Source organism: Lactuca sativa, chromosome 7, assembly GCF_002870075.4.
Source record: "Lactuca sativa cultivar Salinas chromosome 7, Lsat_Salinas_v11, whole genome shotgun sequence".
NCBI classification, from domain to species: domain Eukaryota; kingdom Viridiplantae; phylum Streptophyta; class Magnoliopsida; order Asterales; family Asteraceae; genus Lactuca; species Lactuca sativa.
The window spans coordinates 23,677,644-23,690,648 of record NC_056629.2 but is presented as its reverse complement, the minus strand read 5'-3'; the positions used below and the strand labels follow the sequence as shown (position 1 = coordinate 23,690,648).

At 37.3% G+C, this 13,005-nt stretch overlaps 1 protein-coding gene and 1 long non-coding RNA gene across 3 annotated transcripts in view; one reads left to right on the top strand and one right to left on the bottom strand.

The window, feature by feature from the left end:
- LOC128127161 (uncharacterized) overlaps positions 1-2,757 on the bottom strand; it is a 3,838-nt gene extending 1,081 nt beyond the window's left edge. The window contains exons 1-6 of one of the 2 annotated variants that reach the window (XR_008225229.1): positions 2,328-2,756; positions 1,567-1,682; positions 1,184-1,217; positions 564-789; positions 341-455; positions 104-246 (exon numbers count right to left, since the gene is read on the bottom strand). This is a non-coding gene — a long non-coding RNA (uncharacterized LOC128127161). Of the gene's footprint in view, positions 1-103; positions 247-340; positions 456-563; positions 790-1,183; positions 1,218-1,566; positions 1,683-2,327 lie in introns of both variants that reach the window. The other variant, XR_008225230.1, reaches the window with a different exon arrangement.
- Positions 2,758-2,963: 206 nt separating this feature from the next.
- Positions 2,964-3,939, top strand: LOC111907469 (cysteine-rich repeat secretory protein 1). The gene is made up of 2 exons (XM_052765570.1): positions 2,964-3,352; positions 3,503-3,939. Exons 1-2 carry the CDS (start codon positions 2,989-2,991, stop codon positions 3,526-3,528), a joined length of 390 nt encoding a protein of 129 aa, XP_052621530.1. The 5' UTR covers positions 2,964-2,988; the 3' UTR covers positions 3,529-3,939.
- The last annotated feature ends 9,066 nt before the right edge of the window (positions 3,940-13,005 follow it).

Genomic DNA, 13,005 nt, shown 5'->3' with positions numbered 1-13,005 from the left:
CAAACGAAATATAAATATAACAATATATATTTACAGTAGTTTACATTATCAATACGAGTGAAAAATAATGTATCAATAACATATTATGAAAATTGCAACTTACCATCTTCTTTTTTGCACGTTCCAAGATGTCTTCCTCAACACTCTTGCTTGTCACAAACATATAGATATTAACAACCTCCTGTTGTCCGACTCTATGAGCTCCTTGTCACAAACATAATGACAAACATAATGGTCATGTATTACCTGCATCAAATTGAAATTGAGGGAATGTTGATTTCATAAGATGACTTTGAAATCGCAATATGTATATGGACGTCCACAAATTTGTTGCTAAAACCTATCACAATTGTTTCAGCCAAGTTCGACTTCCTCACAGTCGCCGCCTCAGCGCCGTTGGCACTTTCAGGAACCGACGCATCTTTAACCTCGAAACCATCATATTTTCACATTTCCTAGGTTAAGAGAAACATCAAATTGAAGGCAATCTATGAGTAAGTAGACGACTGTTGTTGAGAAGTGTCGAGATAAAGATTATGTAGGGCTTGTAAACCAAAACATACCTTAATCGTAGCTAGGGGTTATAACGTTGAGCATTCGTTGCAGTCTTCGGTCAGGTGAGGTGAGCCCGAGGTCGCCGGTAAAAAGAGATGAGACGAGGTCGCTGGTGGAAAGAGATGAGTCGAGGTCGCCGGTGGAAAGAGATGAGTTGAGGTCGCCAACAACAGGTGAGGTGAGGTAGCAAATGTTACAGAGAGCATTCCTTGAAAAAGCCCTAGATAATAGTGCCTACAATTTTGTGATAAGAGAAATAGTCTGGAGACGCGCATTCATTTTAAAAATTTTAAAGCGACATGCTCACACAACACACTATTTTTAAAAGCTGCCCTTCGTGCTTTTTTTTTTTTTTTTTTTTTTTTTTTTTTTTTTTCGTTTTGATACTAATTTTAGGGCACGCAAAAATGCGTGACCTAAATTCTTCAAATTCTAGAGGAGATGACATTATTTTTAGGACACACACTTTTGCGTATCGTAAATCACTGCGTGTCATGGTTTGCACATCGTAAAAGGCTGTTTTTCTAGTAGTGCATGCAAATATCTTAACAAATACTCCGCATAAATTTAACCAAAATTAACCTTAACCCTACAAAATGAAAGGTACAATTGGCGGTAAAAGACCCACCAGAATTTGTTCTCCGCAAGTCAACATGTCATTGCTGTTTAAAAACAAGATCCAAAATCAAAATTAGAAACCTAAAGGTAAGTGTTATGTGTAGGGTGAAAGGGTAAATCCAAATTAAAGCCAAAACCGAAGACAATGCCTAAACATAATGTGTTTATAGTAATAATAAAATAAGGTAGAATTTCATATGTGTCCTTGCTAAAGATCTAAATATAACGTATTTGTCCGGCCAAAATTCTAAATATCGGATTTGCCCTTGTTAATGATTTTTAATATTATATATACCAAAATGTAATTTTTAAATAGTTTTTATTATTTGATAATCATTTTTTACAATTTAAAATCATTAAAATAGGAAAAAATAACTAAATGGACAAGAATACCCTTATTCTCTAAATCGCATAAACCCTTTATGCTGTAGGGTGCGATCGCAGCAGCAGAGCCTGTCGATCAACAATCACACAATGTCGAACTTCATTGTTGCCTTCTCGTCTCTTCCCTGTTGAAATGGGCTACGGTTATCAGGTTAATTTATGGCTTTCTTTGTGAATTGAACATTGAATTCACGATTACAACTGATGAATAGCTTAAAATTTGAGAATGCATGATCATCACATGTGTAATCAGACACAATTAGTAATTTTTTTGGCTTTCTTTGTCAATTAAACATTGATGAAGAAAATGTTTTTTCAGTTATCACTTGTGCACTAATGATTGTGAATGATTTAAGGAAAAGTTATACTTTGTAGATGCCATTAAACTGATTATTCATCCCTCCATAAGCTTTCGTAGTAGTAATTCTTTACATTCCATGATTATTCATCACTCAATAAACTGATTATTTGAGCTCATGAGATTTAATATAAACTTATAAATGAAATTTAATTCTACAAATAATGGAATTTTTTAACTTGTGGTAGTATCAAAGAGTACAGTTGAATTAAATCGTTTTGCATGGTTTTAAATCAGAATATCAGATACATGGTTTTAAATCAGAAGCATATAACAAACTAATCAGCTGAAGAACACCTCAAATAAACAAGGGTAGATCCGAACTATTCTTTTCAACAGCAAGAGTAGATATGCAAACAGAAGAACAGTTGCTCAAATCAACAAGCTAATGAAACTTGAGGCTCAATCTTACCCGAATACTGAGTCATCGCTGCCTTGCTAGTCATTGAATTCAGAGCTAGTCCCTACGCGGGAGTGGAGAATTCAGAGTCTGTGGTCGCTACCTGCAATTGGAGAAAACCAAGATGGAGAATTCATCAATACAACATGAATGTTTGTGAAGCCCTTCATAATGAACGTTTGTGAAGACAGGGGAACGATGGACAGTATTACTTCTGTTCAAGGTAGAAGTAGGGATTTTGTGGGTGGGGAGAAATACGATTGCAGGTAGTGAAAACTGAAAAGGCATTTAGGATTAAGGACATTATGGTCCATTAACTACATGATATTAAAAAACAAAAGGACGATATTTAAAATTTAGGCCAAACAAATACCATATTTAAATGTTTAACGCCATCAAATAAAATAAACTAATTTTTAAATTTAAAAAAAAAAAAAAAAAAAAAAGAAAAGAAAACTCCTACTCCCATCACCTTTGATTAAAGAATTAAATCCGTATACAAGTCAAACTTTATTTTGAGGTACCTAACCATTTACAAGAACCAAAGAAATATATCAATTACACATACGATGCCTAACGTTTGACAACGTAACCATTGATTTTGGTAATTTGGTGTATAAGAACAATAATCCCCACCCACACATTAATTACTATCTTCATCAACAAACCAAAAATGAAATCCGTAATTTCAATAGCGTTTCTTCTTCTAGCAATCATCAACGCTGTTAATCTGGTCACAGCTCAATTCCCCGCAGAGCCTTTCTTCAAATGCAGAGACACAGGCAACTACACAACAAGGACTGATTACAGCAGAAACCTCAAAGTCGCATTGAATACAGTCGGCAATATGGACACGTATAATGGCGGATCATTCAATTCATCCATAGGCGTGAACGAAGCAGCACATGTCATGGCCCTTTGCTCCGGTGTTTCTATCCATTGGAGTGGAAACTGTAAGGACTGTATACACAAGTTGACCGTTCAACTTTCAATCAAGTGCATGGATCAAAAAGAGGCTGTGATGTGGGGTTCAATGTGTATGATACATTTCTCTGATCGTAAAATATTAATTAGGAGCTCTTGATGAATGGGTTCGGATGTTTTTACCAGATAACCAAAAAGGAAGTCTTGTGAATAAGCCAGACCAGTTTGACAAAGCTTTGTCTGATTTGATGAAGAAATTACAGGTGCAAGCAGCGGGAGGTACCGATAAAAAGTCTGCATTTGGGACGGCAGATTATGAAAATAAACTTGTGTATGGGGCTATGCAGTGTACTGCTGACTTATCCAAGGAGCTATGCACTAAATGTTTACAAAAGATAATTGTGGCACACCGATCTTGTTGTAGCGGAAGAAGGGCTGCGAGAATGTTGTCACCCAATTGTTTTTTTAGTTATTCGGGTGATGATTATCCCAAATGGAAACCATAACTCTGGCAGGTGTACTCATGATTAGGGAATCCAAAATCAATTGTATGGTTGTTGTTAATGGCACCTCATTATAGGTCAAAACCACTAGTAATAAACCACTATTAAAGATGTTATTAATGATGTGAAAATCATTGAAACGTGGCAATAGAATCTTCGACAATGTTGAATATATTATTAACAAAAATTACATTTCAGGTCTTTTATTCTATATTTAATTTTCTGTATTAATCCTTTCTAATTTTAAAATGTTTCATTTTCAATCCTTTGTGTTATATATAGACTTTTTTTTTTCAGTATATTATGATTAAATAAATTAAAACATTTGTATTTCGGTCATAATCTTTTTTTTTATGAAAACAAATCTGAGAAACCTAAACTTTTTAACATTTAATCCTCTATAAAATGAGCATAAACACAAAAATTTGGTAAAATTTATTTTTTTTAATTTTATAAAAACAAGAAGTTTCCAAAAATCATAAAAATGAAAAGGATACTTCTATTCGTTATATTAATGAATTTATATAAATAATTTTTTAAAATAAGTTTTTGAAGTTTTTATATTTGAATTTTAATAAATATTAGTTTTTATAAAATTATCAAATATAAAGAATACTTTTTTCATCCAAATTAAGAAAAAAACAAATGAATGACTTTTTCATTTTACTATTTTAGTGAGTTTGTGAAAAATAAATTAAAATTGCTGTTGTTTAGGTACCTACAGTTTATTTAAAAGATTCCAAGTTTTTATAAAAATTAAAAATCAAACCAATATTTAGTTTAAAAGGTGGATATACTTTGAAGTTTAAATTAAAAGATGATAAAGTTTAATCATAAAAACTGTAAAATATAAAGGTTTAAATTAAAATGTTGATATATTTTGAGGGGCAAGTAAGTAAATAGAATAATCAATTGTGATTTTAGATGTTTGAAAGCTTTGATTTTTGTGTCAAAAAAAGTCTCATCACAGGCGTATTTTGACTTTTAGGCAACGTAGGGTGCCTTTAGAATCCCGCAATTGAATTCATAACTTCAATTTAATAGATTGTCACATCATCTTCGAATAAACTTTAATTTAATTGATCGACTTACAATTTGGTGACTCTCTTCGGTCATGATTTTAGCAAAGACTATACATTCAACATAATAAGAGGAAATGACACAAATGCATTACAAAGTTTTTAGGGTTGGTTGATTCAGTCCCTAAAGTTTTTGTTGGACATTATGGATCCCTAAAATAGAATGCGACCTGGAATAGCTGGTTCATCATGCGACAGCGAGCATTTAGAAAAAAAAAAACACACATTATGTACCTATAAAGTCAAAAAAATAAGTTTGGGGATCATTGGTGGAAAGAAGGTTTAAGTGATGTACATGACTATGTCTTTATAACCTTTATAAGATGTGTACAGCGCCCAACTTACAAACAACAACAATTTCTTGTATAATCTTGATTCACATTGGTGGAAAGAAACTAATGGGCATTTATTGAGTATGAAGATCACGCAACGGTTCTAATCCATCCTTAAAGTTTCATAGCAACAAAAAAATGTGATTAAAAAATAGAACACGACATATTTTTTTACATATTGATCATGATTCCATAGATATCGTTTGGTTCTATGGTTTATACTTATGCCCACACATTTACCTTTTGGTTACTACTAAAAATGAATCTGGTCTACCATACCCATAATATTCTCATAACGTAAACTAAAAATTTTGTATGATGTTCTATGAAGATGGGAACTATCGATAAAGTTGCAAACTAATGAATTAACGAAATATTGTAAAAAAAAGGAACGACATGTTGAGAATATGGGTGATAGAAATTTTTGTATTTCTTAAATTTTATGGTCAGCGGGTTAATCACTAAACCATTTGCTTAGTCATTTTAAATATTTGGTAATTAATATATTTTAACCATTTAAACGTGATCATTAAACATTATTATAGAAAACAAAACTTGAATCTAAGTAATAATAAACATAAAGTAATAACAAAACTCGATTCGTATAGGTGATTGGTTATGGTGGCTGACCGGTGGTTTTTGTGGGTTATGGTAGTGGTGGCTAATTTCACGAGACAAATGGGAGGAATAATGGTGGTTGGATTGGGCTGTTGTAATATTGATTCGATGGTGATTAAGGTGGGTTATGGTCGCTATAATGGCTAAATAAAATGTTGATGAACAATTGGTTCAGGTTAGGTGACAGGTTGACGGAGGAGGTTGTAAGGAAGGTGGAATAAGGGTGGTATTGGGTGAAGATGAATGTGAGACTAGCATTGGGTCCCCAAACTTATTTTTTTGGTTTTATTGTGGCACAATGTGAGTTTTTTTTAGGTCTAAATGGTCGCTAACGCATGGTGAATCGGCTATTACAGGTTGACAATGACCAAAAGAGTAGGTCATATCCTATTTTAAGGACCTATAAAACCTGACAAAAACTTTAGGGATTGAATCGACCAACCCTAAAAACTTTGTAGGGCAATTGTGTCATTTCCCCATATAATAAAGAATTAAATCTAGACAAACAAGAAATTTATAAACCTTTTTATTGTGTATATTTCACGATTATCTGTCCCATCATGGTTGTAACCCATGCCTAAATGTAACCACCTATAAAACTATTATCTCTCGGCATTTTGTGTTCCATGAAACCGTCTTCCTTTGCGAATTAGTGACTCCAAACGACTCACCACTTTGAGTTTCTCAACCCCGAAGATGACCCGCTTCTGCCTCTTCTCTATCACACCCACGACCACCAAACCTGCTCTTCTGGTTCTGCCGGGACAACGTCTCCTTATTCCAATGATGCTACCATACCTTTCTCAGCCCCTTGCTTCTTCTCTTTTTACTGTGAGTTGAATTTATGCATGATTGAAGATGTTAATTGTAATGGTTCTGAAAAGTAATGCAATAGGTGCTTCAACTACAACGATTGGATTCATATTATATTAATGATTCATTTTACAGTTAAATTCATCATCTCTTATAAATTCCATGAAAATCAATTTAACTTCTACCATTTTCATTACACAACTAAAACATCCCAAAATACCGTCTAAAATTTTCATTTTAAACCATTAATAAAACCATAAATATCATTCATCATATAAAAATCATAAGTTGTGTATCTCAAAAATATCATAACATCTTTCAAATATATCAGAGTATAAACATCACAGGCTGAACAAAAGGTGTGTGCACTTCAATCATTCCGAGCTCTTCCCCTTTCTACTGGAAATACTTGAAACCAAAACTGAAAACTATAAGCATGAAGCTTAGTGAGTCTCCCTAAAATACCACATATCATATACACAATCACATAATAACATACATTGGGCATTGCCTACTACATCATGCCTGTTCGGCATAGGACAAGTCCGGTATCAGGTCCCGCCCGACATCGGACCGAAATCTGGTATACATATAAACATATCAACAATGCATATAATATAAACACATAACATGAACCTAACTTGGGCCTCGCCCACTACATCGGGCCTCGCCCAACATCGAACCGATGTCCGGCATCGGGCCCCGCCCCGCATCGAGCAAAGCTTGGTATACATAAGCATATCAACAAATACATATAAACATAAACACATAGCATAACATATACACATTCCTCGGGCCCCGCCCAACATCGGACCTAAATCTGAAAGTATATAAACATTCCTCGATCTTGCTCTGGCATCAGACCGAAGTCCGGAAACATACAAACAGACACATGCAAGAAACACGAAGACATCAAGCATTCATACATTGCTCGGGCTTGCCTCGACATTAAACCGAAGTCTGGAAACATATAAACATATAAACATACATCGGACACTGCCCGACATCGGACCTTAGCCTGGAATCTACTATCACACATAAACGGGTTAGGATTGGTGCCTTAGACCTATTTCTACAGGAGAAGACTCACCTCACACTAATGAACTCCGGCAGACAAAACTCTAGCTACTAAATGACAGATTCCCGAACTGTCAATATCAAAATAACACCTAATTAACAATTGGATTTCAACACATAACCATAAGTCCATGCTTGGGCTAAAAGACTAATTTACCTCCAACTTAGCTTGATTTAAGCCCAAGGCCCAATCCAAATGCCCAAAACTCAAATAATGAACCAAAGCCCAACATATGGAAAATTGGGCCCAAACCTCTACATGGTCTTACCCTAAGGCTTAACCATTATTCCAATCCAAATATTTAGCATTCTAATGGTCCAACATCTCATACTCATCAATGCCCAGTTATGGCCCATCTATGGCCCTATTTTCCAAATTGGGCCCAAGCCTTTCCAATGGGCCTTATCCTAAAGCCCAATCCAAATATTCTAGTCCATATGTTTGTTCTTGGATGACCCATCAATAGCCTAATCACCAAAGCCCAACTGAAAGGCCCAACTCAAGGCCCAACCAAAATTAGTGTTTCTCACATAAAGTGACGGTTAGGGTTAAGTGTCCTTGCTTAACCCATTAAGGACTTAATATATTAAATCCATCACATAATTGGGCTAAACATACAGTGTAATTGGGCATAAGTCATACTTCGATCCACCGGTCCAAAAGCAGGTCCCGACAAACCAAAACTAACATCTCCCAAAATTAGGGTTTTCTAAATCCTAATTAGTGTTTCCAATCCAAACACAAGTCAATTATTCCAATGATTATATTTTTAGATCAATTATGGTTTCATTATGTCAACTAGGGTTTCATTAAGTCGGGCACCGCCCACTACCACCTCGGGGAGTGGTGGTCAACAGCGGCTCACGATGGCAACCACCACCTCATGGTAGTGGTGATTCTGATTCTAGATCGAAAACATGTACAGGTATATCTCAAATAGAAATCCATTCATACTCAAATGCACACCACCACCTAACAAGGCGGTTGGTAGCGGCAGAAGCGGCAGCCATCATCTCACGATGGTAGTTGTGGCGATTTCTTTGATCATTCAGGTTAAAACTATAATTATACAACATAATATTCCAAAATAAACACACACACAATATGATACACACACATACACTCAGCCACCCTTGTGGCGGCAGGTGGTGGTTGGAGGTGACAGCCACTACCTCACGGTGGTGGTGGTGTTTTTTCTCATGAAATCCGGCCAAGCAACACCAACATACTCTTCACGGTGAAATAGTAACACACCTTAACGCGAGCCTATGCGCCATGCGAATGTAGCTGGTCCCTATTAATGGCGGTGAACCTCAACTGGAGCACTGAAAGGGAAGATTGCTCAAATGGCAGCAGCGGCGGCGACTAGCCGCTGTGGAATGGAGTCGGAGGCGAGGGCAGCTGGGACAACACCAATCAGTGAGAGAGTGTCGTAGGCTTGCGGGGAGTCGTAGCCTTCATGGGTTAGTGTGAGGGAATGTTATGATACTACGGGGAGCCATAGTATTCGCTAGTCAGAGCATGACGCAAAAGAGTTATTAGGCTTGGGTAGCCTTATTCTTTGAATTTCGGGAACCTGGTGGTCGGACCAGGGGCGAGACTGGGGTCTCTGTATTTTTCGGGGATCGTTAAATTCTATGTTAAGTTGTGGTTATTGCAATCGAGAGGAATATGAGGAGTGATGCACGCGTAGGTTGCGGGTCATGGGTCATGAGTTGAGTGCTTCATTGGTACGAGTGGTTCCAATTCTATGTCGAACCAAACTCTAGAGTTTGAGTTTGAGTTTGGTAGTGTATTGAGTAGGCGAATGAGATTCCGGATTCAGAGATGGGATTCATTTTGAGGAGTATTGTGTGTCATCTGATGTCTTAGACCCGAGTGGGTCAGTTCGTTTGTATGGAAAGGACCGCGGGATGCATGGAACTAATGAATAGTAGACGAAAAAGGTTGAAGGTGAGACAATTTCCTTTGAGATTATAGTATTCGCTTCGAGTAAAGCGAACTTCGTGACTTGTGTGTCACAATGGGCCGAGATAGTTGTTGTGAGAAGGAAGTTAGTGAGACATTTTGGGGCATGCAAAGGGTAACCTTTGGAGGTTCAACTGTGGGGTCGGGAGTTGACCTGGTGCCTAGTGTTGAGAGAGATATCTGAGAAGGAGTTGGGGCTTATGATTGTTAGATGTAAGAGGATACTTCTGAGCAAGCATGATCATTTTCTTGAGTCTGAGGACAAGGTGTTGAGATTTCTTTTGTTCAGATGGGTTTCGATTGCAGTATAGTGGATGAGTTTCTGGTGTAATGTGACCATTTCGTTCCTTGGAGTATGTTATGGATCGTCTAGTATTTCTGGTATGAGTGATCGGTAGCCATTTTTTTGGGCTTTGACTTTTTCTATCATGTCGCAACGAGGGAACCAGAGGGGCAGTAAGTTATTAGGGTTTGTTAATCAATGAGCGAATAACATGGTGATAGATTGAGAGGGTGGTCTGGCAGTGATACAGGCTGCTAGAGTTAATTTCCAGATTCTGGAGAGTTAGAAGGGGTATCGTAGCAGCAGAAGGGTATGTCCTCTTCTGGGTTTGGGAGTTCTTGTTTGGTTTCAGATGTCGATGGAGGAAGTTATCTATGTTGTATGAGATCCTTTCAGTGGTGCTTTTCGGGTTTTGGGCTCGATCTATGTGACGTTGAGAAGCGATTTCGAGGGCAAAATCTAATTCAAGTGGGGGAGAATTGTAACATCCGTACTTTCAGGTATGTTATTGTGTGTTTAAATTTTGGGATTTATGGAGCGGCTCGACGTTTTGTGAGTCTAACTCGCCGAATAGGGTCGAGTTACCCATGTGTAATTAATGAGTGGACTCGACAAGTCAGAGGGCTGACTCGCATAGTGGGTGCTGGGCAGAGAAACCCTAATTTCCCGGGGTTGGGGCCTATATAAGAGAACTTATGCCCCCATTTCTGCCTCACCAGTTACCGTACACCCCTAAGAGAAAACCCTAATCGCCATTAGAGCTAGAAAGTGAGTGAAGAACTAAGTTGGTGGTTGTTGGTGCATTATTTGAAGAAGAAGTGAGGAGCATTGAGGTTGGGGCAAGAGGAGGGTTTGGATACATAGTTCAGAAGTGTTTGCTAGAGGTAAAAATGTTGACTTACTCATCTTCTAGGGAGATCTTGATATGGGGGTCTTCTAGGGTTTTCTTCCATTTCTTAGAGTTATTGAGCCTTTTGTGTATGATTTGAGATTGAAACCCCAGATCTGAAGTGTGGAGGGTCTTGAGAGCCCAAAGACCTAAACTTTATTGAGCTAGAGACTAGACTTTGAGCACCTAACCCTTTGTAAGACTTGGTATTGGCATTTTTAGGCATATATGGCATGCATGAACGTAATGCTCGAGACTTTACGCGGCTTTTGTGCCTTCAAGGACTAGATCTAGAGTCTAGTGTGGTAGATCTGACCTTGGACGTCTGAATGAGAAATCAGATCGAAGGGACTCGCCGAGTCCATGGCCTAACTCGATGAGTCGGTGATGGTTTGTCCCGATGAGCTTGATCATGCGATAACTCGGTGAGTTGGGGGTCAACTCGAGGAGCTGAGCTGGATCTTCATGAGACTTTTGAGAAAATGAGTGGACTCGATGAGTCACATGGGTACACTCGGAGAGTCAGGTCAAACATGGGCTGTTGACTCGAGTTTGACTTCTGTTGACTTTAGGGTTGGATCAATCATGACTAATGGAGACCATGGAGGGGTAAAATGGTCTTTTATCCACTTCAAGAGTTAGATAGAGAAAAAGAATAGCCTTTGGTGTATTTGAGTATGAATAAGAGTATTAATTAGAGATGTTATCCCATGTGTTAAGTGGATGCTAGTTCGAGATTTCCGAGTACGAGACTTTTACTTGCTAGCTTACGTGGTGAGTCTTCTCACTATAGTTTACCTAGAGTGGTATTTATGTGTGACCAGAGGGTCTTATGTTCTTAATTACTTGATTTATGTATTTTTCTGTGTGATATACATGCTATATTATGTGTTATTGAGACTGGACCGGAGGGTCTAACGAGCTGTGAGATTGGAAGGTCCTCACTGAGACTGGACCAGAGGGTCCAACGAGCCATAAGACAGGAGGGTCCCACTGAGACACATAGACCGGAGGGTCTTACAGAGTTATAACTCGAGTGGCTAGTGTGTTGTATGTGGTATTTTAGGGGACTCACTAAGCTTCGTGCTTACCGTGTTGTGTGTTATGTGTTTCTGGTTTTTCTCAGGATCATGGGAAGTCACCGACTTGATTGTACACACCAGTGAACGAACTATGTTTTGAGGATCCTGGATTTAATCAAACAATTATGGAGTTGGGATTTGTAAATTTAATAAATGAGATTCTTATGAAATGTGTTATGGGAATTATATGATTTTAAATGAAAAAAATTTGTTTGAAAATTTATGGTGTCACACACACACACACACACTCTCTCTCTCTCTCTACATATATATATATATATATATATATATATACACACACACACACATACACACACACTAAAAATAACAGAAGATGGCGTAAACACAATTACATTATTCTAGTTTTCATACAAAACCAAAAACAACGTGTTTCTTTTAGATTTTAACATACGTGTTCATAAAATACCGTGTTTGCAATTCAGGGTAAGTTTTTTTTTATGGCGGGGGGGGGGGATATAAAATAAATAAATTAAACCTAATTATTCGGTTTCTCCAAACACCAAAAATCAAATGGCCGGTTTTTCAAAACGATTCTGTTTTTCAAACTTGATTAAAGTTATAATTTTACATTTTTTTCATCTAATTATCTTGAAAGTCGAAAAAAATGTTACAAAGTATGATGTTATTGATGGGTTTTGGCCACAAGAACATCCTATGTGTTCATACAAACCCTAATGCTTGGATCTAGGTTTCTCTATTGTACATGCAAGTTATCCAAGACTATAAACCCTAATTCTAGCATACAAGTAATCATATTAACATAAGAATGGGTTTAGGACATTACCTTCATTGTTATGTAGCAATAACAATCCAATTCCTCCTTGTATTGACTTTAGAAAGCTTAGAGTCACAAATGTCACTCCTCTAATGGTTCACAAACACCAAAAGCAAGAGGATGAAGAGGAGAGAGGATGGAGGCTGCCCAAAACGTGTTCTAACCCTAGAAGGATGCTTCCCCATGTTTTTGGGTCATAAGGGGTCTTTATATAGTGAGGCTATTAGGGTTATCTAACAAGGAAACCCTAATTTGGATGCTTAAGCTCTAAGCAACCCATGGACCCCCTTTCCTTAAGGCCTTGGATGATTTCTCATGGGTTTCC

Excerpts from the sequence above, each read along its gene's own strand:
- LOC111907469 (XM_052765570.1), top strand. The coding sequence starts at position 2,989 with ATGAAATCCGTAATTTCAATAGCGTTTCTTCTTCTAGCAATCATCAAC. Across the intron at positions 3,353-3,502 it reads TGTGATGTGGGGTTCAATGT|GTGCAAGCAGCGGGAGGTAC; the intron begins GTATGATACATT and ends AAGAAATTACAG.